The sequence below is a fragment of the Grus americana genome, chromosome 3 (genome assembly GCF_028858705.1).
Source record: "Grus americana isolate bGruAme1 chromosome 3, bGruAme1.mat, whole genome shotgun sequence".
NCBI classification, from domain to species: Eukaryota; Metazoa; Chordata; class Aves; order Gruiformes; family Gruidae; genus Grus; species Grus americana.
In genome coordinates this window covers 318,518-344,099 of record NC_072854.1, presented here as the reverse complement: position 1 = coordinate 344,099, position 25,582 = coordinate 318,518, and the positions used below count along the sequence as shown (strand labels likewise).

The 25,582-nt window shown below is 68.9% G+C and overlaps 2 protein-coding genes and 1 non-coding gene across 11 annotated transcripts; all 3 read right to left on the bottom strand.

The window, feature by feature from the left end:
* Positions 1-1,367: 1,367 nt before the first annotated feature.
* On the bottom strand, positions 1,368-9,935 carry MPV17 (mitochondrial inner membrane protein MPV17). Of its 7 annotated transcripts, XM_054821002.1 has the most exons (7): positions 9,777-9,935; positions 5,787-5,902; positions 4,960-5,052; positions 4,176-4,271; positions 2,280-2,312; positions 2,012-2,064; positions 1,368-1,935 (listed from the first exon to the last, which is right to left on the bottom strand). In XM_054821002.1, the coding sequence occupies exons 1-7, from the start codon at positions 9,847-9,849 to the stop codon at positions 1,866-1,868; spliced, it is 534 nt and encodes a 177-aa protein (XP_054676977.1). In that variant the 5' UTR covers positions 9,850-9,935; the 3' UTR covers positions 1,368-1,865. The 7 variants fall into 7 exon arrangements, 3 of the variants coding, with proteins under 3 accessions (XP_054676977.1, XP_054676975.1, XP_054676976.1); XR_008576466.1 differs by having other exon boundaries at positions 1,368-2,064; positions 2,280-2,967; XR_008576464.1 differs by having other exon boundaries at positions 1,873-1,935; positions 2,280-4,271.
* Positions 9,887-25,165, bottom strand: CAD (carbamoyl-phosphate synthetase 2, aspartate transcarbamylase, and dihydroorotase). Of its 3 annotated transcripts, XM_054820997.1 has the most exons (45): positions 24,501-25,165; positions 24,068-24,207; positions 22,807-22,936; positions 22,423-22,565; positions 22,139-22,280; positions 21,487-21,658; positions 21,223-21,408; positions 21,046-21,158; positions 20,736-20,881; positions 20,510-20,641; positions 20,062-20,295; positions 19,737-19,958; positions 19,141-19,329; positions 18,536-18,660; positions 18,314-18,447; positions 18,122-18,234; positions 17,762-18,012; positions 17,444-17,690; positions 17,238-17,336; positions 16,904-17,128; positions 16,637-16,819; positions 16,310-16,528; positions 16,047-16,214; positions 15,794-15,976; positions 15,604-15,708; positions 15,276-15,524; positions 14,971-15,052; positions 14,610-14,776; positions 14,314-14,478; positions 14,100-14,231; positions 13,809-14,010; positions 13,538-13,728; positions 13,324-13,464; positions 13,144-13,239; positions 12,929-13,070; positions 12,748-12,795; positions 12,219-12,263; positions 11,976-12,130; positions 11,774-11,848; positions 11,461-11,673; positions 11,129-11,254; positions 10,850-11,005; positions 10,676-10,777; positions 10,458-10,552; positions 9,887-10,027 (listed from the first exon to the last, which is right to left on the bottom strand). In XM_054820997.1, exons 1-45 carry the CDS (start codon positions 24,583-24,585, stop codon positions 9,925-9,927), a joined length of 6,771 nt encoding a protein of 2,256 aa, XP_054676972.1. In that variant the 5' UTR covers positions 24,586-25,165; the 3' UTR covers positions 9,887-9,924. The 3 variants fall into 3 exon arrangements, with proteins under 3 accessions (XP_054676972.1, XP_054676973.1, XP_054676974.1); XM_054820998.1 differs by lacking the exon at positions 12,748-12,795; XM_054820999.1 differs by lacking the exons at positions 9,887-10,027; positions 10,458-10,552; positions 10,676-10,777; ... (13 more) ...; positions 14,314-14,478; positions 14,971-15,052 and having other exon boundaries at positions 14,654-14,776.
* On the bottom strand, positions 25,022-25,185 carry LOC129205472 (U1 spliceosomal RNA). Its single transcript, XR_008576757.1, has one exon. It is a non-coding gene; the product is annotated as a U1 spliceosomal RNA (small nuclear RNA).
* Between the last annotated feature and the right edge of the window lie 397 nt (positions 25,186-25,582).

Genomic DNA, 25,582 nt, shown 5'->3' with positions numbered 1-25,582 from the left:
TGCCATTGTTAGCCTCCGACCAGCAGCGCCCACCCTGTGGGCTGGGGAGAGCCTGGGCCAAACTCTGCAGCTCCCCGTGGGGCCTGAGGCCAGGCTGGACCTGGCCCCGCAAAGCCCCAGTGCTATCTGCACACAGCCGCATCGCGCGGCCCCAGCCTCACAGCCGAGTGCTGCTCTGTGGTGCTTTTGAGTGGTCACAGCTGCAGCCCCTTCCCGTCCCTTGGGTGCTGAGGGCTGGGCAGCCAGGTGGGCTCTGTGGCTCCATCCCCAGCAGGGTGCACCGGGGGTCCTGCGCAGGTTTCGGCTCACCTGTGCTTTGCATTGCACCCATCTGCCTGGAACTGCACCCACCCCTGGGGCCAGAGCAGGGCCAGCCCCTGCCTGGCTGGTACGAGCCAGCATCAGGGTGGGCGTGCAAGGGCAGTGTGTGCATGGATGGGCATGGACACCAGCTCCATGCGGGCTGGAAGGACGAAGGACTGTGCATCCCCCTCAGCAAGTGCCATGAGGGCGGCTGGTTGGCAGAGCCCAGCCTGGTGCTGGCAGTGTGTGGGGATGGCTCCGTCCAGCTACCTGGGGCTGTGGCAGCACTGCCGAGGCGGCTGGGGCTCAGGGCTCCGGGCAAGATCAACCACCGTGATCCCACCAGCTCTGCTTTGGAGCCCCTGGTCAGGATGTGCAGGCAGGGTGCTGTGTGAGCCGGATCCTGTCTGCTCACTGCCCAGGGCAGTAGGACAAGCCCAGATATGTGTCTCCACAAGGCAGCAGTGCAGGCAGGCGGCAGCAGCATGGGACTCCAGACAGGCAGGACAGGCAGGTTCATTTCGGCCCCATCACAGCCCCAGCTCTCACCCAGACACTTCCTCCATCCTCCTCTTTGATGCACAGCCCTGCATCAAGTGTGCTGTGAGACCTGGGAGGATCCTGCACCCAGCACCCATGTTCCCTGGGTGCAGCTTGCCTTGTCCCACTGCCTGGCAACAGTGGAGGCACCATCACACCCCACAGAACAGCCACAGTGGGACCTGGTGACCCCTTAAGCTGCCATCCACACTCTGCCTGACCCCCTCCCCTCCCCAAGACAGCCAGGGTAGCCCACCCCCAGCAACGCAGTCCCCCAGCCCCACGCCATGCTGGCACCACAGCCATGCACTTGGATCTTCGTGGAAAAGGCAGAGCTGACCGTCGCTCTGCCCCAGGGCCCCGCTCGCCTGCCCAGGGGCTGGGAGAGCAGCTCTGGGTCCCCAGCCCACCAAGGGGACAGGAGTGCAGCCAGCAGCTCCGTGAGCACAGGAACAATCGGTCTGAAACTGCTTCAGCACAGCCCCTGGCGAGGCCCCGCTGGGATGGAGAGCTGCGAGCTGAAGTGCCACAAGAATTAAGAGGGAAAAAACCCCCACCATTTATTGGGTGCTCCAACTGTCCATAGCAGAGCTATGGAGAAACCCATTTTCAGGGGCCTTGCACTGGCACCCGCCACTCTGGCTCCTTGCCCTCCCCTGGATCCACACTGGGGAAGGACAGAGCAACGCCTGGGCAGGAACACACCGTGTGCGGGGCCAGCAGCTGGGGAGAAGAGGAAGGATGGAGAAGTGTGCTGAGGGGCAGAGTTGTCCCATGGCACGGCAGGCTGTCAGACCTGGAGCAGCACCAAGCACCAGCCCGTCTCCATCTTCTCTGTGTGTCCCTGGAGCAGCAAAGGACGTAGCTGAAGGCGATGGGGGGGTGCCTGAGAGCAGGACGGCTGCTGCCGGCACCCTGCCTATCCTGGCCCTATCCATGGCCACGGGCACTGGTTCCGAGGGCTCTGGAGGTGGGGCAGAGTCAGGCAGCACACAGGCAGGGAGGGCACGTGGCTTCCCCCCTCACATCCGATTTGCTTTCCAGGAGAGGTAGCAGTTCCAGACGATGGCAACGCACTGGACGACGGCCAGCCTGGGGACAGAGGGGACAGGGTCCAAAGCCGCAGGCTCCGGGAGCCAGGGAGCCGGGGCCACGGCCGCGTTACTACCTGTGCTTCAGGGGCACGAAGTAGAAGTTTGCGATTTGCACCGGTGGCCAGATCTGGGCAGAGAAAGAGACAGTGGTGAAAGGGTGCTGCCGGCACCCCTGCCCCGTGCCCACCTCTGCCCAGGCATCCAGGGCGTCCAACCGCACCCACGGCAGTCCCTGAGCGGGGGGACAGGGGCACGGTGGAGCCCGGCCCAGCCAGGGCACAGCCAGCATGGCACCGGGGCAGGGAGCGCACGGACCCGCCTGCGGCCGCCGCCAGCACTTACACAGTAGTTGGTCATCAGGGCGTCCGCGTAGTCCTGGGGAGAAGGGAGGCCGTGAGTGTGCAGCATGGCCCCGCTGCCATCCAGCCGCCACGGGCACCCGGCCCTGCCACGCAGCCGGCCCCGGCAGCGGCAGCCGTTTGCAGAGGCCCAGGGAGGCCCCGGCTGCTGTGGGCAGAGGCTGGGGCTGCTGGGGGGGCCGGCTCCAGCAGCGGGGCCCACAGCTGGCAGCACAGAAGCACCTCCCAAGAGATGCCCATCGCTCTGCTCAGGAGGAGAGCAGGGGCAGGCATGGGGCAGGCTAAGGCGCTGAGAAGGCAGGCGGTGAGCTGGGGTGCCTGCAGCAGACACAGGCAGAGCGGGCAAGGTAGGGGCTGTTGGCTCCTCTCCTTGGCACAGGCTGCGAGCCCTCGGCCAGCCCCACATCCGCTGAGCCCCCTCCCAGGCATAGTGGGGCAGAGCTGGGGGTGGGCACCAAGCTGGGGCAGCTGCCCTGGGAGCCCAAGGTGCTGCCCTGTCCTCGTGCCACACCGGTGGCCATGCCGCAGCCCTGCCCCACGGCAACAGGACGAGTCCATCATCCAGCCTGGTTGTGACTCAGCCGGGAGCCTGGCCTCCTCCCGGCACTGGCCGGCAGCCCAGGACGGGGAGAGCGGGCGCAGGGGTGATGGATGCTCTGCTGACGCTTCCTCTGCGTGGGGAAGAGACGGATGCGGCCCAAGCCAGGGGTGAAGGTGGCTGCCAGCTGCTGCTGCCTGGCCCCCAGCACAGCCCCCTCCCAGTGCCAGGAGCCACAGCTCATAGGAATCACCCACCATCGTGCTCAGGCCCTGGTGGGTTTCCCTGGGGGGGGGGGGCAAGGCAAGATAACATGGCATCGACCTGGCTGAGATGCAGACGAGGTGACGGGAGCGCTCAGGGGTGCTGCCCATGCTGAGGGCCAGCCCCTGTGCACCTCTGGGGTGTCCCAAAAGGCCTCGTACCCTGGCTGCTGCTCTTGCAAGAGCCAGGAGAAAGAAGAGGCAACTCAGTCTCCCCCAGGACTGCTCCCTGTGCTCCAGGGCAGGATGAGGGGCAGGAGAGGTCTCTGCCAGTGCTACCCACAGTCCAGCAGGTGGGTGGCCAGCGCCAAGTGGGTGCACCCACGCAGAGGAATCAGCTCTGGGAGATGGCACCCCCACCAGAGCTCTGGCCCAGGGCACCGGCTCACGGCCTGGAGGGAGCAACACCCCAGCTCACACCCGGGGGCAGAGGGCCCGGCTGGGCTGGAGCCCCTCACACACAGCCCCAGCAGCCACTGGTGTGCGAGCAGCGGTGCCATGCACCCCCTGGGCAACCACGCGACCACCCTGGCATGGCTCATCCCGTGGCGGTGGTCACCGCTCCCCAGTGACTCACCCTCCGGACACACTGACTCAGCTTTCGTGCTGGTTTCCAGCAATTGCTGCTAATGGGAGCCATCTCGGTAATGGCTCTGGAGACGCAGCCAGGAGAGCGGACGGCATGCAGCGAGCTGGATGGCACCAGGCCCCCCAGGCAGGACCCCAGAGAGCCACGCCACAGGGAGCAGCCCTGACACCAGCAGCCAGAGGACCAGCAGCACCAGGCGCCTGATGGCCCCAGGGCCCTGGCACCCAGCGCTGAGCCCGGCAGGACTGGTCCTGCACACCCCCGGGCCCCAGCCAGAAAAAGAGCTGCTCCATGCCCCGCAGCAGCGGGCTGAGGACAGGAGCGTGATGGCAGAGCTGGGGGCACGCAGCCGGTGCTGGGAGGGGGCTGTGCCTGGGCACGGGCACAAACACAAATGGGAGCAGCCGGCGGTGCCGGCACACCAGGAGGAGCTGCCAAGGCGCCCTGGCTGCCGATGGCCCCATGCTGCCCTGGGGAAGCAGCACGTACCTGCTGGATCTTGGACCAGTTCTCCTCCACCGACAGCCCGTTCATTGCCCCTGTGATAGCAAGGAAGCAGCCGAGGAAGCATGGCGCAAAGCCCCCCTGCAAGAGAGGAGCGGGGGCCCGATGCCGGGGAGCCTGTGGCACCCAGATCCGGGCCCGTGGCACAGGGCGAGGGGGGTGCGTGGTGGGGCAGCGGGGGGCGGGTCCAGCTTGCCCGATGCCCTGGGGCTACTCGGCCTGCTGCTCCCCAACACAGAGCCACACGGAGGGATGGGCCTTTCCGTGGGGCCTCTGGAAGGGCCCAAGACCCTCTGCAACCCTGTCCGCCCCAGGACGGGGCTGACCCTGGCCTTGGGAGGAGGGCAGGAGCCAGGGCAGCACCAGGGTCCCCATTCTCAGGACCCCCCTCTGCAGCAGGGACACCAGGGACAGCACTGCCTGGCCTCCCGTGGCTCTGCACAGCCGCAGGACAGCTGCAGTACAGGTAAAGCAGAGATCCCCACGGCTCCCCTGAGCACAGCCGGCAGGCCTGGCACGCTCTGCAGAGACACTGCAGGGCTGAGCTGCCCCATGGCCCGGGGGGCTCTGTGCTGCACCCAGCCACCCCACGGAGCAGGTCCTGGGCACGCTGGCCTGCTCAGCACCCACTGCACTGAGCTGGGCTCTTGGCATGGGATGGAAACCTGCCCACGGGATGGAAACCTGCCCACGCGTGGCCGTGCCTCCTCCTCAACCCCATCCTGCTGCATGAGCCCCGCACGGGCACCCTCACCCACACAGCACTGACCTGGTCCAGGACCATCTTCTTCACGGCCACGACTTTTGTGGCCCCCGGGATGAGTTGATCCAGGATCTTGTACCAGCCGCCCACAACGGGGCCCTGCAGGAGCCGGGCGGTGAGGGGCAGCATCCCACTGTCCCCTGGGGTGTCAGGTCTGGGGGGGTCTCTGAGGCTGGTTAAGTGGCCCTGCCCTGGGATGCAGGGATCAGGGCTGGTCCTGCCTCCCCTCCTCGGCCCCGCACTGCCGCGGGGCAGCCCCTCCTGCATGGGGTGGCTGCAGGGATGCCTGCAGACCCTGCCCCTCCTGGAGCACCCCACCAGGCAGCACCAGCGCGGGGCAACCAGGGGCCGGCTCCAGCACGGCAGCCGCAGGACTCCACGGCGGGGGGACCCTGGCTGTGCCAGTGCCGCCCAGGGCCCTCCCTGCCTGAGCCACGAGTCAGGATCCAGCCTTGCCATGCACAGCAGAGCAGGACACGTTTGCACCCTTGGGTGCAGAGTCACCCTCCTGCCAAACGGAACCTCCCCAGGGGCTGGTGCTAGCAGTGGGGATGGCATGGGGGGACGGGCACGGGTGCCCAGGCTGCACGGACAGAGGCTGCCGGCCCCGTCCCAGCCTGCAGCGCAGCCAGGGGCGTCCGAGACACAGCCGGGCGCAGGGACAGGGCACTCGTCCTCAGGGGGACGCAGCTCTGCCCGTGGCTGCTGCAGGTGGCACTGGGACAGCCCAGCCCACACCCAGGTACCACAGTCTCACCCTGCTGAAACAGCCCTCCGTCCCAGCCCACCTGCAGGAACAGGGCCCCAGGCGCCCACAGCGCACTGGCACTCACCACAAAGCAGAAGCCAATCGCCATCATCTTCACGGTCCGGGAGCCGTGGTGCCCACGCAGTCCCCGCTGCTCCACCAGCTGCTGGGCGATCACATCTCCCGCTCCCATGAGGGCCCCTGCGACCAGCACAGCCCGCTCAGGCGGCTGCGGCATGCCGGGGCAGGGTGAGACCTTGGCAGGTCCTGCCGACAGCCAGGTCCTCCTGTGCGAGTGCTGCCTCTGCCTGCGGCCCCACCGCCCCTGGGACGGCCCGAGCTTGCTCTGGCCCCGCTGGGTCCGTCCTGGCGTGCAGCTCACCCGCGGCCCTGTGCCAAACCTGCCTGCACCTGTGCCGCGGCACAGGCCCCCCCGCAGCGGCCAAGTGCCTTGGGCTGCTCTCAGGACGACGTAGCCTCTCTGCCCGAATCGGTGCCCGGCTGTGCCATTGCCCCATGCCTCTGAGGCAGGGCTGATCTGTCACCCAGGGCCCAGGGTGCCTAGGGCTTTTGGGGCAGAACCCACCCAGCTGCTGCCTGCTGCGGCCTCTCCCGAGCCCAGGCCTCGTGCTTCCCAAAATCCCTCCCCGAGCACTGCGCAAAGTCTGCTGACCAAGATTCCCTTCCCCGGGAAGCCGCTCTCTGCCTGTGCCACTCCTGCCCAGCAGCCCTGCTGCCCCCGCAGCCAGGACTGGCAGGTGAGGCCGGCCAGATGCCAGGGCCGGCCCCAGCTCCTCGCTGCTGGCACGGCTCCTCGCCTTGTTTCCATATCAGTGTGAGGGACCTGCTGTGCGCGTCCCCACGGGGTGCCACTCAGCTGGGCCTTTGGCAGCTCCCGCTCCACCTTACACCCTTGACCTCTTCGACGCAACTCAGCTGGCCCGGCGCTCCTTCCCCCAGCTCCCTGTTCCTTCCCCCTGCTCCTCCCAGGACGGTTCCCAGGCACGTCTCCAGTCCCGCTACGATTGTGCTCTGTTCTTGGAAACCCTGAACCCAGCAAGTCCTCGTCTTGGGGAGCGGCAGCCCCACCGGCACCTGGCCAGCCCTGCCTGGACAGTCTTGCTGCCGCCTCCATCTCCCACCCAGGACCAACGCAGCCCCCAGGGGCTGAGACTCTGTCCCCGGGGCCCCGAGAGCCACCACACCCCTCCACAACAGCAGAGCGACCCCCACCAGCCCATGGGGCCATGGCAGCGCAGGGACAGGGGCAGGTGGCAGGTGAGGGACCCCAGACCAGCACGGCAGAAGCACTGGCTGTCTGCTGCCTGTCCACTTCCCACGGGCAGCCTTCCCACTGGGCACAGGCAGGCTCCCCCCGCATGGTGCTCATTGAGAAAGCGCAGCCGACAGCGCCGGCGTTACTCATTCAGTGCCGAAGGCTCCAGGCACAGTGCCCGGTGGTGACGAAGCAACACCAAGGCTGCTGAGGGGGACAGGGCTGTCTGCGCACCCCTACCCAGCCCTGGGAGTGGCGCCGGATCAAGCCCCTTGCAATGATTTCGCTTGCCCAGGCTGGCACCAGCACCGCTCACCATCTGTGCTGCGCCTGCCCAGGGCGATGCTGGCAGAGCCCTGCCACAGCTCTGGCACGGGGCCGGAGCCCCCCGCTGCGCCCCACACCAAGAACACAGGGACCAGCCCCTGCTGACCCCACAGCTCTGCCAGGCCCTGCTGCCGCCGTGACACCCTGGCCGGGGAAGAGCCGACGTGCACAGCAGCACTGTGCCTGCACGGGAACGCTGGACACAGCAGTGCCGCGGGCAGGCAGGAGGCAGCAGGCAGCGCATGGCCCCCAGCCGGGCTGAGCCCAGGAGCCAGGGGCCCTGGCCGATGCCTCAGGCTGCCGCTCCTGTGGCCAGAGGACTTTGGAACAGGCCCAAGCCAAAGTAGGCCACACCGTCTGCATCCCCATGGGCCTCGCTGGCTGGCAGCTGGAGGCGGCATTGCCACCACAGGAGCGCGGGGCTGCTCTCCGCAGGCAAAGGACAGCAGGGTCACTGCTGCGGGCACGTGCTGCTGCCCACTGTGCCCAGGCCCTGCTGGCATCCTGGCCCGGCGCCTGGGATGCAGGAGGTGAAGCCGCGCCTGACCCCGCAAGCTCTGGCTGCCAGGGGGGATGGCGATTCGGCAGGCAAGCACGGCAGGACACACCAGGCACAGCCAACTGCCGGCAAAGCTCCCTGGCCCGGCCCCAGCTGGCGGCTCTGCTCGACCTGGGGGAACGGCAGCACCGGCGGCTCCGCAGCCAGGGCTGGAGGCTGGGATCTGCCTGGGGGAGCCTGTCTTGGCCTCGGATGGGGTAGTTACTTGCTGAAGGTACAAGGAGAGCAGGAAGGTTCGTCCCCTGGCAGCGCTGCCCTGGAGGAAGAGTCACGCTCCCACCATCGCAGCCTCACACAGGGGCACCAGGGCTAGGCCTGGGCACCCACCGCGAGCAGGGAGCCATCGTGGCCCAAAGACGGAGCCACCTCTTGGCCGCAGGAACCACATCCAGCGCTGGGCTGGCCCCCCGCACAGAGCGGCTGTGCCGGACAGCTGCGCTCCCCCGGGGACACGGCCCCACGCTCCTGGGGGCTGCCAGGGCCCTGAGGAATTGGGGTACTGTGCCTCAGCATGGCAGGGCCAGCTCTGCCGTGAAGAAGCAACAGGCAGAGCTGGAACCCGGAGCGAGCCTGGGGCCACGGGCTGCACCAAACCAGCTACAGCAGTGGGCAGGGGCTGATCCTGGGCAGCCCTCCTGGCTCTGCTTTGGCTTCGCTCCAGGAATCAAGGGGTGGATGCGCAGCCCAGCAGCGCACGGTGCAGCAGGTGCCAGGCAACAGAATCCATCAAATCAGATAAAAATAACAGCAGGAACAGGAAGGTGGCCTGGCAAGACCCCAGCAGCCTGGCAGGCAGTGATGTGCAATCACTCTCATGGGCAGTAGTGAGGGCCAGCAGCTGCACGCTGAGCAGAGCCCCCTGGCCCTCACACCGGCTCCCCAGCACAGCCGGGCACCCCCAGGCCCCATGGTTATGCTTTTCCAGTGTCCTGGGTTGGTTATTTGTCAGCAGCATGGCTGGTGGGGGAGTGGTGGTGGCAGGGAAAGCTGTAAGCGGGGGCTGCAGAGGGGAACACGCAGGGACTCTGCTCCTGGCCAGCTCCTGCCGCACACCCCCCTCACAGCTCCACGGGTGGGCAGGACAGGCTTTCCTGGTGACCAGCCTCAGCCCTGCAGGGGTGGGGTGGGCAGGGGGGAGACGGAGCTGCCTGTTGCTCAGGACTGCCAGCCCCTGAGATCCCTGCCTGCAGCAGCTGCCCGTGCAGGGAGAGCATCCATGGGGTGCATGGAGCTGCCTGCCAGCGCTGGGGCAGGGTTACAGCACCTCCCAGCCCTGCCAACAGCAAGGCTGTGGGGAGAGTCAATCACCAGTGCAGAGCCCCAGGAGCCTTTTGGGGGCAGGGGCTCTCCCCAGGCAGCCCCTCTGCGTCTGACTCAAAGCAAGGCCATCGCTGCCCTGGGGGGGGGGGGGAGGGCTCGGCCCCACGCTGTGCTGGCTGCAGCCCCCTGTGCCACGTCCCAGCATCCATCCCCACCCAGGGGGGAGCAGTGCTCCCGAAACAGCCTCCAACCAGGGTTTTGGGGTGAGTCCTCAAGCTGTGGAGGGGTCTCTCTGGGGATGTGCCTCATTACTGCCCCGTTAGCCCTCCTGGCTCCAGCACAGGCCCCCAGTGCAGATCTCCTGAGCCCGGAGTAGGCCAGAGCCCTTCACCCTGTGGGACGCAGTGCAGGCTCCCTGCTCCCCCCAGGGACGGACCCCTGAGGGTCTGGGACCATCCCTCCACCCCCGCCTGTGGGGCTCCTGCCCTGCTCCCCGCGGGGGCGACAGCGCCCACAAGGGCAGAGCACGGGCCTGTGTCACGGTGGTGCCATGGGGGGGTGGGGGAGGCGCAGAGCTGCGGGGGGGGGGGGGGGCACGGGACAGGCGCAGCTCGGCGGAGGCAGGGGCCCAGCCCGCCCGGCCCGGCCCTTACCGGCGGTGAGCGCCTGTGCAGCCCCCGGCCGCCGCGTCAGCAGCCGCCCGCAGCCCCTCCACAGCGCCGCCATGGCCCGCCCGGTGCGGCGCGAAGACGACGCGGCGCGATGACGCCAGGGCGCGGCAGAGTGACGCGGTTTATTGGCTCAGTAGCGGCCCAGGACGGTGGCCAGCAGCGCCATCCGCATGTACATCCCGTTCTCCGCCTGCCGGAAGTACGCGGCGCGCGGGTCCGAGTCCACCTCCACGCTGCGGAAGAGACGTCAGCCGCGCGCCCCGCCCCCGGGACCCCCCCAGAGCCCAGCGGGGCCCCGCCCCCCCCCGCGAGCCCCACAACAGCCCCCCCGCACACACCGCAGCCCCCAGCGCCCCCCCCAGCACAGGGCAGCCCCCAGCGCCCCGGGACACCGCCCCACAGCCCCTGCTGCCCTCAGGCCCCCCCCAGACACCCCACCGAGCCCCCCCCAGACACCCCACCGAGCCCCCCCACAGAGACACCCCACCGAGCCCCCCCACAGAGACACCCCACCGAGCCCCCCCCCCAGACACCCCACCGAGCCCCCCCACAGACACCCCACCGAGCCCCCCCACAGAGACACCCCACCGAGCCCCCCCCCCCCCAGACACCCCACCGAGCCCCCCCCACAGACACCCCACCGAGCCCCCCAGCCCCCCCCACCTGATCTCGTTGACGCGGGGCAGGGGGTGCATCACCACCATCTTCTCCTTGGCCCGGGTCATGATGTGGGGCGTGAGGATGAACTGCCCGAAGCACTGCGGGCAGGGAATGCAGCTGGGGGGGGGAACAGGACAGCCCCCACCCTGCCGCAGGCAGAAGGCTGCGGCCCCCATGCCGGGGCGAGACCCGGGGTCCCCTCCCACCACCCCCACACTCACGGCCTCATACTCCTCGGCCAGGCGGAAGCGCTCCTTCTGGATGCGGGTCATGTACAGCACGTCGGTGTCCGGCAGCGCCTCCTCGATGCTCCCAAACTCCTCCTGGGGTGGCACTGTCAGCGGGGCCAGGGGGCACGGGGCACGGGGCCCTGCCCCCCCTCCCCGCCTGCTCACCTGCTTGATGCCCTTGGAGGCCACGAAGCTGGTGATGTCAGGGGGCATGCAGAGGCCGGGGGGGGTGACGTAGCGCAGGTTGACGCGGTACTGGGTGAGCAGGCACGCCAGAGAGTGCACCGTGCGCCCGTGCTTCAGGTCACCCACCATGGTGATCTGGGGAGAGTGGTCAGCCCGACCCATGGTGCCCAATGGCCCCCCCGGCCCCAGGCAGGGCCCTTCAGTCCCCCAGCGCCATCGCGGGGGCAGCCGCAGACCCTCCGTCCCCCAGCGCCTTACTGTCATGCCGTTGACTGTGCCCAGCTCCTCACGGATGGTGAAGATGTCCAGAAGCGCCTGTGTGGGGTGCTCCCCCACCCCGTCCCCGGCGTTGATCACGGGCTTGCGACAGTGCTTGGCGGCCAGCTGGGAGCACAGGCAGGGCTGAGCGCAGGCAGGATGCAGCCCCCACCAGCCCCGCGGGGCAGGACCTGGCTCCTGTCCCCAGTGCCGGGGTAGGAGCTGCCCAGCCTGCCCCATAGCGCAGGTCACCATCCCCGCCATCAGGGCAGGATGCAGCCGCACCCTTGGCCCCGCCGCAGGCGGGAGATGGTTCCACTGGCCCCTCTCACCTCCACGGCACCTGGCTGGGGGTGCCGCAGCACCAGCACATCGGCGTAGCAGCACATGGTCTGCACGGAGTCGGCCAGCGACTCGCCCTTCTGCACCGAGGAGGTGGCCTCTGAGAAGGACAGGACGGAGCCACCCAGCCGGCTCATGGCCGCTGCGAAGGAGCTGCTGGTCCGCGTGCTCGCCTCGTAGAACATGGATGCCATCACCTTGCCCTGTGGGGCCACACCGTCACCTCGGGGAGCCCAGGGACACTCGCACCCAGCACAGGGCTCCCCACGGGGTGCCTGCGCAGCCTCCCCCTGCCCAGCTCACCTTGAGGATGTCCAGGCTCCGCTCCTTCTGCACCAGCATGCGCAGGGTGTGTGCCACGTTGAAGAGATGCGACAGCTACGGGGAGAGGCGGCTCAGCCAGGGTGTACATGGCACCAGGACTCAGCCAGGGCGCACGTGGCACCACATTCCCCATGCTCATCCAAGCGCCCGCAGCTCCAGCACCCCCCACCAGCCCGGGCACCTGCTCCTTGGAGAACTGCTGGGCAGAGAGGACGTGCTGCCCAACCAAGGGGTGCAGCAGCGGGGAGGTCTGGAAGTGGGGTGTGCCCTGGGGGGATGCCTGGCGTGGGAGGGGGCCCAGCGGGTAGAAGTAGCTGTCCTGGATCACAGTCGGATCTGCAGCACCGAGAGCAGCCAGTCAGCCCACATGGGCGGTCGCGTGGAGCCCAGCCCGCTCGCCGCAGGCTCCCCCCAGAGCACTCACCCGCCTCTGCCACCTTCCTGCCGGTCTTCTCTCGGGCATCCTCGGCTGGGGTGGGAGAGGGGAGTGGCAGCATTAGAGGGTGCGGGTGGCTGCGGCACCCTGGGCCCCGCTCTCCTGGGGTGCTGCGGGTGCAACACAGCCCTCCCAGCACTTGCAGAACCAGGCAAAACACCGTGGGGCCCAATACCGGGGCCACGGCCACCCAGAGATGGGGCGGGCCAAGCCCTGGCGCATTGCTGTGCCCCTGTCCCCGCGCACCCCGCAGAACCCGATCAGACGCGACCCCAATCACACTGGCAGGCGAGGGGTCCCCGAGGTGCCGTGCGGGCCGGGAGGGGAGCAGGCAGGCGCAGCCGTGCCCCGTCCTGCAGTGCCCGGCCCTGTCCCGCGGTGCGGAAAGGGGCCCTTGCGGCGTGGGCAGCCGGGGGCCAGCGCGGCACCTGGGGGAGGGGATGCACTCATTGGCTGCGGTTAGTGCCATTAGTACGGCCGTGTCTCATTGTCTGAGTGAGTCCCCCCCCGACATTACCGGTGCCTCGGGCGCCCGGGCGGTGCGCGGCTCCCAGCCTCCGGAACGCTGAACGGGACACAAGGGCTGGCGTCAGCGGGGCCACCCAGCCGCAGCCCCAGACCCGGCCCCGGGGCGGCACGCTTGCTGCCCCGCTGCCCGCCCGCTGCGCCACGCTGTGCCATGCCACCTGCCCCCCTACCTGGCAGGCCAGGGTCGGAGGCCCGGTGGATGCGGGGCGGGAGGTGGAAGCGCCCCTCGCCTGTGGGGCCGGCCCTGCGGGGGCTGGAGGCTCGGCTGCGCAGTGTCTCACCGGCCCCCACGTGCCGGGGCCGCTCGGGGGTCTGCAACGAGAGGCCAAGCTGGAGCTGGTCTGGGACACGGACCCCCCCCTCCCAGCCCCATGCTCCCCGGTACCTTCGTGCTCTCCTTGGCGGGGGCCGCATGTGGCACCAGCACAGCTCCTGAGGGCCATTTCTTCACGTCCTGCCCGTAGCCGGGGGGCACCAGCACCTGCAGCCACAGGGGTGATGGGGGGGTGATGGGCGGTGATGGGGGGGCCCCTAGATGCAGGGGGAAGGGTACCTGGGACATTACCTGACCATCGATGTAGGCGACTTCCCCGCGCAGGACCACCCTCCGCACCGTCCCCTTCACCTTCATGCCCTCAAAGGGCGTCCAGCGGGCCTTGGAGAAGGCCATGTGGCTGGGGATGATCCACTCGTGTTCCAAGTCGACCTGCAGGCAGGGCGGGTCAGAGGCAGCAGGGCCAGGGACAGATCCAGGGCCAGGGATGGATCCAGGGACCCACCTCCACGTAGGTGTCCTCCTGCACTGGCAGCCCGAAGATCTTGCGGGGGTTCTCGTAGAGGCGCTGGATGATGTCCTCCACCGTGAGCCGCCCCTCGGAGACGGCCGTCAGCAGCAGCGGCAGCATCGTCTCCAGGCCGGGGTAGCCGGGGGGCGGCTCCTGCCCCTGCTTCTCCTCCAGCGTGTGGGGGGCTGCAGGATGGGGCCGGTCACTGCGGGACCCACTGCCATCCCCACCCCGTGCTCCCGCGCCACGGTCCCCCAGGCCTCACCGTGGTCTGTGGCAAAGCAGTCAATGGTGTCCATGTTCTCCCAGAGAGCCTCCATGTCCTGGCGGGTGCCCAGTGCCGGCCGCACAGCCGCTCGGCCCTCCCCAAGGCGCCCCAGGTCGTCCCGGCACAGGAAGAGGTGGTGTGGGGCCACCTCGCACGTCACCGGGATCCCCTTCTGCTTGGCTGCCTTGATGAGGAGGATCTGGGGGAGCCGTGGTGAGGGGGGGTCCCAAATGGCCCTGCGCCCCATTGCTGGAGGCCGCAGTCCCCTTGCCGCACCCCGCCACTCACCTCCTCCCTGCGGGCCACGTGGCAGATGTGCACGGGGCGCTGGTACAGCTGGGCCACCATCAGGACAGCAGCCACCGTCTGTCGCTCCGCGTGCGCCACGATGGGCAGGTGCCGCGGCCACTGCTTGAAGTGCTGGCGGGGGCACAGGGCTGGTGGGCACCGGCACCAGGAGCCGGGTCTGACCCCACGCCAGCCCCTGCCCGCGGCGGCTCACCTCCATCCACAGTGACACGTCGTCCATCCGCAGGCTGGAGAAGGTGTCGTTCAGGTACATCTTGAGCCCAGCAGCCGCCCCGGCCAGGGGGCCCAGCGAGCCGGCGTTCTCCGAGGAAGCGCCCAGGAAGAGGGCGAAGTCGCAGCGGGCCCCAGCCTCAGCCAGCTGCGGGGGTGAGAGGCGGTGGGTGCCGGGCCAGAGCCAGCCCCGCCGAGGGCAGCGAGTGCACCGCAGCCGGCAGTGCAGCGCCTGGGGAGGGGACACGGGCTTCAGGCTGGGCAGCGGTGGCCCCTCACCTTCTGTGCCAGGGCAAAGGAGGCAGCGTCAGTGACGGCGGGGCTGGTGTTGGGCATGGCGCACACCATGGTGACGCCCCCAGCCAGGGCGGCCGCAGTGCCCGACGCAAAGTCCTCCTTGTGCGTGCCACCCGGCTCGCGGAGGTGGACGTGGACGTCGATCAGCCCTGGGGAGCAGGACAGCAGCGTCAGAACAGGCAGCCCCCAGCCACGGGGGACATGGAGCACCCTGGCAGCGCAGGGAAATGTCTCCTCTCCCTGCAGCTCCCTCGGAGCCCACGGCCCGGATCCTGGCACTGCCTCGGCCCCGTGCTGCACCCTTGGAGCCCCCAGCCCCTGCCGTGGCCCCGGTCCGACCTACCCGGCAGGCGGATGAGTTTCTGGGATGTCATGCAGTCCACGTGCATCTTCAGTGGGGGGGCTGCCCTGATCTGACCCAGTGCCTGCGGAGGGGGCAGCCGTGAAGCAGGACCCATCTTGCAGGGGCCAGGGCTCAGGAACGGGGCCGGGATGAGGACGCCTGCCCGAGCCGCACCCCGCAAGTGACCCTCCCACAGCAACGCCCGTGTACAGCGCCCGCCCCGCAGTATCCACAACAGGACTTTACTACCCCAGCCCCCTCTCTTTGCTCCCACATCCCTTGGGACCCTGCACACCACAGCCCACCTCCACAAAGAGCTTGGTGCACTTGATGTCGATGATGAGCGGCACAGAGTAGTCGACAGCCAGGCGCCGGGTGCGGTACCCCTTGGTGACAAAGGAGGAGAGTCGGCGGCCCCCCGAGTTGCGCATTGACAGGTTGATGACCATCTCAAAGTGGTTCTCGGCCAGGTAGTCCAGGATGCTGCGTTGGGTCTCCCGGGCACCAGCCTCGCTGCCATCCGCATCCTCGAAGTGCCAGTCCACGGCCATCACCTGCTGGCAGCAATGCCCGTCAGGGCACCGCGCCTCCCCCGAGGGCAACCCCGGCCCCCACCAGACCCCCAGGCCTGACCTTGATGCCGTGCTCAGTGTAGAAGTCTGCGGTGCCGAGGCTGGCGTACAGATTGTAGCCGAGGCTCTCCAAGGTCCGTACCGTGGGCAACAGCTCGCTCTTGTTCTGCAACGACCCCAGGGCCAGTCAGAGAGGAGAGGAGAGGAGAGGGGAGGGGAGGGGAGGGAGGGGAGGCCCCTGCCCCACACACCTTGTAGCTGCCGATGGTCAGCAGGATGTTCTTCTTGGGGATCTTGAAGCCAGTGCTGAGCATCGCCTTCAGGTAAGCCTCGCAGCGGTTCTCCCCGAAGCAGGCCACCTCGCCTGTGCTGGTCATCTCCACGCCCAGCACCACGTCGGCACCCGCCAGGCGCGAGAAGGAGAACTGGGGCACCTGGGGGCAGGGGGGGCTCAGGGGCTGCCTGACCACGTGCCCCGGCCCGGCCCCCGCGGCCCCCACTCACCTTGACACCAACGATGCCTGTGCCCGTCATCAGCCCCACGGGCTCCACATCCTCACCCATGATCACTTGGCTGGCCAGAGCCACCAGGTCCACCCCCAGGGTCTTGGAGACGAAGGGAAAGGAGCGGGAGACGCGGACGTTGCACTCGATCACCTTCAGCTGGTCATCCTGGGAGAGAGGGGATGGCGTGAGCTTGTCTGTGGCTGCAGGGCATCCTCCTGCCCGCACCACGCCGGCCAGTGCGGTCCCCCCGGCTGAGGTACCTTGGCGATGAGCTGCAGGTTGAAAGGCCCAGTGACCTGCAGCTCCTGCCCGATGGCATGGACGATGGCCTTGATGCGCTCCAGCGTCTTAGGAGTGATGTCCTGGGGGGGCGTCACCAGCGTGGCATCGCCCGAGTGCACCCCAGCGTTCTCTACATGCTCCGAGATGGCGATGGCCACCACCACGCCGTCACAGGCCACTGCATCCACGTCGATCTCCTGTGAGCAGGAACATGGTCACAGCCTGCTGCCGGCGCCAGGGCAGGGGGACAGGGCTTTCATGGGGAGCGGGGGTGCCCTGGGGCCGGAGCGGCCTCCTGGATGGACCTTGGCCTCCTGGATGAACTTGGAGATGACGACGGGCTGCTCCTTGGACACGGCCACGGCATTGCTCAGGAACTTCTCCAGGTCACTGTCCGAGTAGGCCACGTTCATGGCGGCACCACTCAGCACGTAGGAGGGGCGCACGACGCAGGGGTACCCCACCTTGCAGCAGAAGTGCTTGGCCGACTGCAGGAGAGACGGCACCCTCAGGAGACATGTCGAGGGCTGGTCCCCACCGGGGCAGCCCCGTTGCCCTCATCGGCCCCTCACCTCCATGTCAGAGAGCTCCTTCCAGAGGGGCTGGCTGATGCCGATGGAGTCGAGCAGGCGGGAGAACTTGAAGCGGTTCTCAGCCGAGTCAATGGCCTCTGGGGATGTGCCCAGGATGCGGCACTGCTGCCGGTGCAGGGCCATGGCGATGTTGTTGGGCAGCTGCCCGCCCATGGACAGGATCACGCCCTCGGGGTTCTCCAGCTCATAGATGTCCATCACCACCTGCAGCACCGCGTGGGGCAGGGGGGTGGCTGGGACGGGGGTCACAGGGACCACGGCAGTCCTTACCATGCCCCAGCCCCACAGCTGCAGGGCCCCTGGCCCCGCTCACCTCAAAGGAGATCTCATCGAAGTAGAGGCGGTCGCACATGTCGTAGTCAGTACTCACTGTCTCGGGGTTGTAGTTCACCATGATTGTCTTGAAGCCCATCTGCGGGGGTGCAGGACGAGGTGAGGCCAAGGGCCCCCCGCTGCTCTCCTGCCCCATCCTCTGTCACCTGACCCACCGACCCCGTGGGGCACCAGGGCCCGGCCGACCTTGCGGAGCTCCTGGATGCAACCGACGGCGCACCAGTCGAACTCGACGCTGCTGCCAATGCGGTAGACGCCAGAGCCGATGACCATCACGTGGGGCTCGCGGAAGGCCAGGTCATGCTCGGTGCTGTTGTAGGTCAGGTACAGGTAGTTGGTTTGGGCCGGCCACTCCGCCGCCACGGTGTCGATCTGCTTCACCACCGGCAGGATCTTCAGGTCACGCCGCATCTTCCTCACGGCCAGCTCGGTGCTGCAAGGGGCAGGGTGAGCACCAGGACGCGGGCTGGGGTGCAGAGTGGGGCCGCTCCCTCCCCACGTTACCTGAGCACGGCCAGGGCCACCTGCTTGTCAGAGAAGCCAAGCTGCTTGGCCCGCTTGAGCACGGCGGGTGGCATGGTGCTCTGCTCCTCACGGTACGACTCCAGCAGCACTGCATGGTCCGTGATGTTCTTCATCTTGTGCAGAAACCAGCGGTCGATCTTGGTCAGCTCGTAGAGCCGCTCAATGGAGTAGCCGGCACGCAGCGCAGCTGCTAGCACAAAGATCCGCTTGTCTGTCGGCGTCTCCAGCTCCTGCCGGGCCGGGGGGGGTGAGCAGGGCTGGGAGGGGGGCAGATGGCTGCCTCCTCCCCAGAACCGAGCTAGCAGCTCGGCCCCCCCGCCCCAGACCCCCGGCGCTCACCACATCTGAGGCTGGCTTCACAGTGTGGTCAAAGCCCATGCAGTTCTCGTCCACCATCCTCAGTGCCTTCTGGAAAGCCTCCTCGAAGTTCCTCCCAATGGCCATGACCTCCCCTGCGGACGGGGCCATGAGCAGCCAGACCCCGCGCCTGCTGCACTGCCCACCCGCGCTGCCCATCTGCCCCACGCTCACCCACGCTCTTCATGGAGCTGCCGATCTTGGTGCTGACGCGCAGGAACTTGCTGAGGTCCCAGCGTGGGATCTTCACCACGCAGTAGTCCAGGCTGGGCTCAAAGTTGGCCGTGGTGGAGTTGGTGACGGAGTTCCTGGGGAGGGGACGAGGGTCAGCGGCCAGGGCTGTCCCACCAGGGGAGGGCGCGAGCACCCCATCCCGCACCGCAGCAGTGCCGTTACCTGAGGAGGGGCAGGGGGATGCCCAGGGCCAGCTTGGCAGCCACATAGGCCAGGGGGTAGCCGGTGGCCTTGCTGGCCAGGGCCGAGCTGCGGGAGAGCCGGGCATTCACCTCGATGATGTAGTACTGCAGGCAGCAGACGGGCAGTTAGTGGGGCGGCGGAGGACACGGCCCCCATGGCACGAGGCTGGGTGCCGGCCGTACAGCTCCCTGCTGCCCGGTGCTCGTCTGGCCCCGAAGAGTCGCGAGTGCGCGAAGGGCACAAATAGTGATGGGGACCAAATGCGGGCGCAGCCCAGCTGGGGAAGGGCGGGCATTGCCGATGGCCGTGGTGCTGTGGAGCCAGGCAGAGACCACCCAAGGACCATGCACGGCACCAGGAGGGAGCGAGGCCCAGGGCCCCACTGCACTCATGGGGGCTGGCCGAGCCATCGACATGGCGATACCCTCTGGCCCCCAGGGACACCAGGCACTGCAGCCCGGGAGGCTGGCGAGGCACAGCCCCGTGGCACGGCACGGGGCAGGACCTGGACCGGGCTCCCCCAGGGCAGGATGAGCTGGGGGGGGTCAGGAGCCATGGCCGGGCCCTTGGGGAGCTGTGCTCACCTGCTCCGACTCGGGGTTCAGGGCAAACTGGATGTTGCACTCGCCCACGATGCCCAGGTGCTGCACCACCTTCACAGCCGTGCGCCGCAGCATGAAGTACTCGGTGTCGTTGAGGGTCTGGCTGGGTGCCACCACGATGGACTCGCCCGTGTGGATCCCCAGTGGGTCCAGGTTCTCCATGTTGCACACCTGGCAGCGGAGGGCGGGGGGGGTCACCACAGGCTGCCGGGGTCCCGACTGCCCCACGTGCTGCCTGTGCGTGCTGCCGCTGCCCCGCGTGGGTCCCTCCTGGCTCCCACCGCCTCCTCCCCAGCCCTGGGAACCAGCGAGGACTCCCCTGCGCAGCCGCGGCTGGACAACAAGCCCCTGGGACAGCCCAGGCGTTGCAGCCCCCCAGAGCACGGGGGGTGCAGGGGGGTCTGGCTCAAGGGGCGCAGCTCCCAGCAGCTGTGCTAGCACCACGGAAAAGGCTGGGGAGCTCTCCCTGGGGACAGGGTTCAGCAGAAGCCCCCCACTCCTCACCCCCCCAGCACCTGCTCCTCCATCGATTTCCCCCCAGAAGAGGCCTGGGGTGGTGGTCTCCCCCCATCACGTACCGTGACGCAGTTGTTGTAGGCGTCCCGCACCACCTCGTACTCGATCTCCTTCCAGCCCTTCAGGGACTTGTCCACCAGCACCTGGGAGGTGTGGGTGAAGGCCTGGCTCACCAGTGCCATCAGCTCCTCCCGGTTGTTGGCGAAGCCGGAGCCCAGGCCCCCCAGGGCATAGGCGGAGCGCACCAGGACCGGGTACCCCAACCGCTCGGCCGCTGCCTGCGCCTGCGGAGAACAACAGGGTTGTGATGGGAATGGGGAGGACAGCACCCTGCCCAGGAGATGCCCCCCACCCTGCCCCATGAGTGCCCCCATCCCACCCCCGGACCTGCTCCAGGGAGGCAGCAGCCTCACTGGGTGCCACGTGCTCCCCGATCTCCTCCATCTTCTCCACGAAGACCTTGCGATCCTCCGTCATCTCAATGGAGGTGACGGGGGTGCCCAGCACCCGCACGTGGTACCGCTCCAGCACGCCCGCCTTGGTGAGCTCCACACCGCAGTTGAGGGCCGTCTGCCCCCCGAAGGTCAGCAGCACCCCGTCGGGGCGCTCATTCCGGATCACCTGGGGGCACAGGGTGGTGCTGGGGGACCCACAGCAGCCCCACAGAACATGCCCTGCACCCTCCAGCTGCCACCGTGCCAGTGCTGCCCCCCAAGCACCCCCCAGCCCTCTGTATATCACCCCCCAACACTCTCATACCCCCCAGAGAGCCCCCAATCCCCCTGTCCCTGCACCCCCAAACCGTCCCCTCCAGCTGGCACCCCGGGGTGCTCACCTGGGTGACGTACTCAGGGGTGATGGGGAGGAAGTAGACCTTGTCTGCCAGCCCCTTGGAGGTCTGCACTGTGGCGATGTTGGGGTTGATCAGCACCGTCTGGATGTTCTCCTCCTTCAGCGCTTTGATGGCCTCACGGGGAGCAGAAGGGTCACGGCCAGCAGCCCCAGGCCACCATCCCTGCCGTGATCCCCACTGCCCCCATGCCCCAGAGGTGGGCACTCACCTGCGACCCCGAGTAGTCGAACTCGCCCGCCTGCCCAATGGAGAGGCCGCCGGAGCCCAGGATCAGCACTTTGCGGGGCCGTGCCACATTCTGGCCCCCCGCCGGCGCCTTGTCATAGGTCAGCCAGTCCCGCAGGCGCTGCCGCACTGGGGACGATGGGTCACGCTGGGGCCGGGGCTCTGCACGGGGGTGTGCGTGGCCCCAGCCCCACAGCCCCTGCCCCACGGTCCTGCCCGTGGCCCCCGCGCGCAGCCCCCACCCACAGCCCTGGACCCGAGGGCCCAGCTGCCCCTTCTTGCCCCACACTCACCCGTCCGGGCGCTGCCGTCGCCGCTCCGCAGGTCCCGTGATGACTCCATGAAGACGTCGAAGAGCCCCTCCAGGTCCGTGGGGCCGGCGCGGTGCTCGGGGTGAAACTGGACGCTGCGGAGGGGGTCAGGCAGGGCATGGCCCCGTGCCCCCCCCCCAGCCACAACCCCGCACCCACCTGAAGAAGGGCTTGTGCTCATGGACAAGGCCCTCGTTGGAGCCGTCGTTAGCATTGGTGAAGAGTGGGACCCAACCGGGCGGCAGGCTGCCCGCCTCCACCGCAAAGCCGTGGTTCTGCGCCGTGATGAAGCAGCGCCGCGTGTCCTCATGCAGGCACGGCTGGTTGTGCCCGCGGTTCCCGTACCTGGGTGGCGGGACAGGCGTCAGGCAGCCCCAGGCAGTCGCAACCCCGTGGTGACCCTGACCCCAGACCCCCACTCACTTCATCTTGTAGGTGTGGGCGCCAAGGGCCAGGGAGAGCAGCTGGTGTCCCAGGCAGATCCCGAAGACGGGCTTGGGCTGGGGGGCGTCCAGCACCCGGCGCAGGTTGGACACTGTCTCCTGGCAGAGCTGCGGGTTTCCAGGGCCGTTGCTGATGAACAGCCCGTCAAAGTCTGCACCGAGACAGCAGTGGGGTCACAGTGGGGCCCCCCAGGGCTCACAGCAGGGCCCCCCAGCTACCAGCAGCTTAGCAGCAAGGCACCCCATGCCCACGCCCCTCCTGGACAACCCAGCAGGGTCACACCAAGGTGCCCTGAGCCCACAACCCCCATCCAGGTGGCAGCAAGCCCCCCCCCCGCCCAGTCCCACAACACCCCACGGCCCTGCAGGGTCACATTAGGGCACCCTCATCCATGGCCCAGAGCCCCCCCATCCCAATCACAGCAAAGCACCCCAAGTCCACGCACCCTCAAGGGTCCTGAGCCCCCAAGCCCCCAGGAAGGATGACATCAAGGCTCCCCAAACCCACAGCACAGAGCAGGGTGTGGCTCCCCTCTGCCCCCAGCACCAGCCAAGGTGTTGCCCCTGCTCCAGACCCTGTCCCCCCACCCCTCGACAGAGCCCCGGGACACCGCTGGCTGCTGCCACCTCACCTGCGGTGTCCAGCGGGTGGTCCCAGGGCACCACAGTGACGGCCGCCCCCCGCTCGCACAGACACCGCACCTGGTTGTACTTGAGGCCGCAGTCGACCACCGTGATGCGCAGTGACCCACCGGGGTTCAACACGCGGGGTGTCTGTGGGGCGGGCGACCAGGGATCATCCCGGCCCCCCAGGCTGGGACCAGCCCTCCACGGCAAGGACCTCTGCAGCCCCCCTGGCCCCCCAGTCGTCCCCACCCATGCCCCCAGCCCAGCAGCAGCTCCCCCCCAGTCCCACCTTCAGCGACACCTCCTGCACCAGGTGCCGCTTGTTGGGGTCTTCAAAGGAGAAGCTTTTTTCGGGGGTCCCATCCGGCACCAGCTTCCCCAGCAGCGTCCCCTTCTCGCGGATCTTCTTCGTTAGAGCCCGAGTATCCACCCCTGCAGACGGCCGAGAGACATGACCCTGCGGCCCCATCCCACCCCGAGCAGGACCCCGTGCCCTGCCAACATCGTCACCCCCAACCACCAACACCGGGTCAATCCCCTGGGGAGGAAAATCCCAGTGCAGGGAAAGGTCTGGTCCAGAACTCGCTGCCCCCTGGGCCCCAGCCCCCCAGCTGCCCCCCAGCCACCCCACAGGTCCCACCCCCTTCACACCCCCCAATCTCCCCAGTCCCACCTTCCAGCCCGGGAACGTTCTGCTCCTTGAGCCACTGGTCGAGGGAGCGGGACGCACTCCAGTGGCTGGGGGTCTCCGAGCACTCGCCCACCACCAGCGCAGCCACGTGGATCTTGCTGGACTCAAACCACTGGGGGGGTGGGGAGTACGGCTGAGCGCAGAGCCCCCAGCCCAGGAGAAGCCCTGTGCACCCCTCAGTGCCCGGCCCGGCCCAGCCGCTCCCATGGGGCATGGCGGGACAGCTACAGCCCAGGGCTGGGGGAGCCCCGTGGGACAGGGACCCCATCCCTGGCCCACAGCGCAGGACCAGTCCCTGCTGCCACCCCACGCGGCATGCAGGGCTGTCACCACCCCCACCTCGCCCCACATCCAGCCCTGCGAAGCTGAGGCTTGGTCCAGCTGAGCCCATGGCTCTGGGAGCCCCAGGATGGGTGCCCAGGCCCCCGGTGCTGCTGGACCCCTGCCCGGGGCCAGGATGGCCTGCACTGCAGGATCCCTCAGCTCAGCACAGCTGAAAGTACCGCTGCCTCCAGCCACAGCCTTGGCAGGGAGCCCCGAACACGCCAGTACGTCCTGTCGCGTGGGATGGGGGCTCCGGTTCCCAGGAATGGGGCCTGTGGTGCCACGGCAGGGACAGGCAAGGAGGGACCCACGCGTCCCTGGCCCAGAGAAGGCTGCCGACAGCGAGAGTGGGGCCAGGGACTCCTGGCCCGCTAATGCAGGACAGACAGACCCCCAGGGTCAGGGTGGGGAGGCCCGACACGGCGCTGCCGCAGCAGCGGGGCCTGGACTCTGCCCCAGGGGAAGCCGAGGGGCTGGGAGGGGTCTGGGCGCTCGAGCAGCAGCAGGGGCTGCTCTGCCCTCCCCCAGCCTCGCCTCATCCCGGGGGGCTGGGACCCCCATCCTGCAATAGAGCCCCAGTGGGGACGGACACACGACCCCGCTTCCCACGTGCTGTGAGGGTGCCCCAATCCCAGCATTCGGGGGTCTCCCCCGGCCCCAGCCCTGATCCCCTCCCGGGAGCACGGTGGGCTGGAGCACCCTGCATCCCGCTGCTGGCACCGGCCCCCGCGGCATCGAGGTCAAACCTCTGCCTGCCGCCACGCGCCTCCCCGGTGCCCGGCACTGCCCCACCCTGGCACCCCGTGCCACCCCACCCAGCCACGCGCCGGCTGGCCCGCAGGCCCCTGCGCTGGGCAGCTCCACGCGCTGCAGGGACGCGCTGCCCCATGCGCCGCTGCCCCCGTCCCCGCTCACTCACCTTGCTGAGGCCGAAGGGGTCGGTCTCGTCCCGGGGGACCCCGTAGTTACCGACGAGCGGGTAGGTGAGCACCAGGATCTGCGCCTTGTAGGAAGGGTCGGTGAGGGCCTCGGGGTAGCCCACCATGCCGGTCTGGAAAACTGCGAGTGCAGGGAGAGGGGCCGGGTCGGCTGGGACGGAGCATCCCGGCCGCTCCCCGTCCCGCCGGCGGAGGCACCCGAGCCCCGGGCACGGCCGGCCCCAACCCCCAGCGACCGGGGCCAAACCGCGCTCCTGCCCCACGGCGAGGCGCCGAGCAGAGAGAGGGCCCCGCACCAGGCCAGACCCCCCCCCCACCGCCGGGCTCAGGCCGCCCCCCACGACATCGGCCATCCCCCGACATCCGCCGCGGTCCCGGACCTGATCCCGGTCCAGCCCCGCCCGTCGCACTCACCGACTTCCCCGGCGGCGACGGCCCCGACAGCCCCGAAGGGGCGGCCGCGCAGCACCGACCCGTCCTGCAGCACCAGGCAGCCCATGGCGGCTCCACGTGCGCTCCGGCGGCTCCGCGGCGGCGGCGACAGCTACCGAGCGAGGCGCGTGCAGCGCGGCGGCAGGAGGATCCGGGGCGGGGCCGGGCCGAGCCAGCCCCCGCGGCGGGGCGGGGCGGCAGGCGGCGGCCCGGCCGCAGCACCTGGGTCACCGGACGCCCGGCGGGCGGGGGCGCCGCGCAGGACACAAGGGCTTCCGGCTGTACCGGCCTAGGGCCTGATGGTGGGGCGCGGGGGAACGACGGAGCGGAGTAGGTAGAGGGCCTTGTAGGCAGAGAACGGAGCGCAGCCAGTCCCGAGCGCGGGCCCAGCGGTACCGCCGAAAACAGCGGGGGCACAGCGGGGAGCGGATCAAGGACACGGACTGGGATAACAGAGAAACAAACATCATGCGAAATATGATCTGCTCTTGTGACGCGTGTATCAGGGGAGAGCGCGAACGCAGTCCCCCACTACCACAAATTATGCAGTCGAGTTTCCCGCATTTGGGGAAATCGCAGGGGTCAGCACACCCGGAGTGCAGGGGATGAGCCTCGCCCTGGGAAAACCACCTGCCTGATCATGGTGTCTCCCCTGCCAGGTAAGTATGACACCCCCTCCCGCACCGCACCGCCACATCACTCCACACCCACCCCCAACGCACGGACACCGCACGCCGCGCCCCTCTCCCCCCCGCACGCGCACACCACGCGTCCTACACCCCACGCTCCGCCGCCATCACGCAGCGCACACGCACCACTCGACGCCCGCGACCGGCGGTGGCGCGGCGCGGCGCGGGGTTCTCCCGTCAGCCCCTGCGCCGATGATCTGCATGGACACGCCCCGTCCCGCAAGGCCCCGCCCCCGGTCACCGCCCACTAACGCCCAGTGCTGGGGCCTGGGGCGATCCGGGCACCGGCGGCGGCACGGCGGGAGCAGCCGCCCGCGGAGAAGCCGCCCCGCGGCCCGCGCACCCTCCCTGGGAAGGCGAGGGGCTGGTTAACGC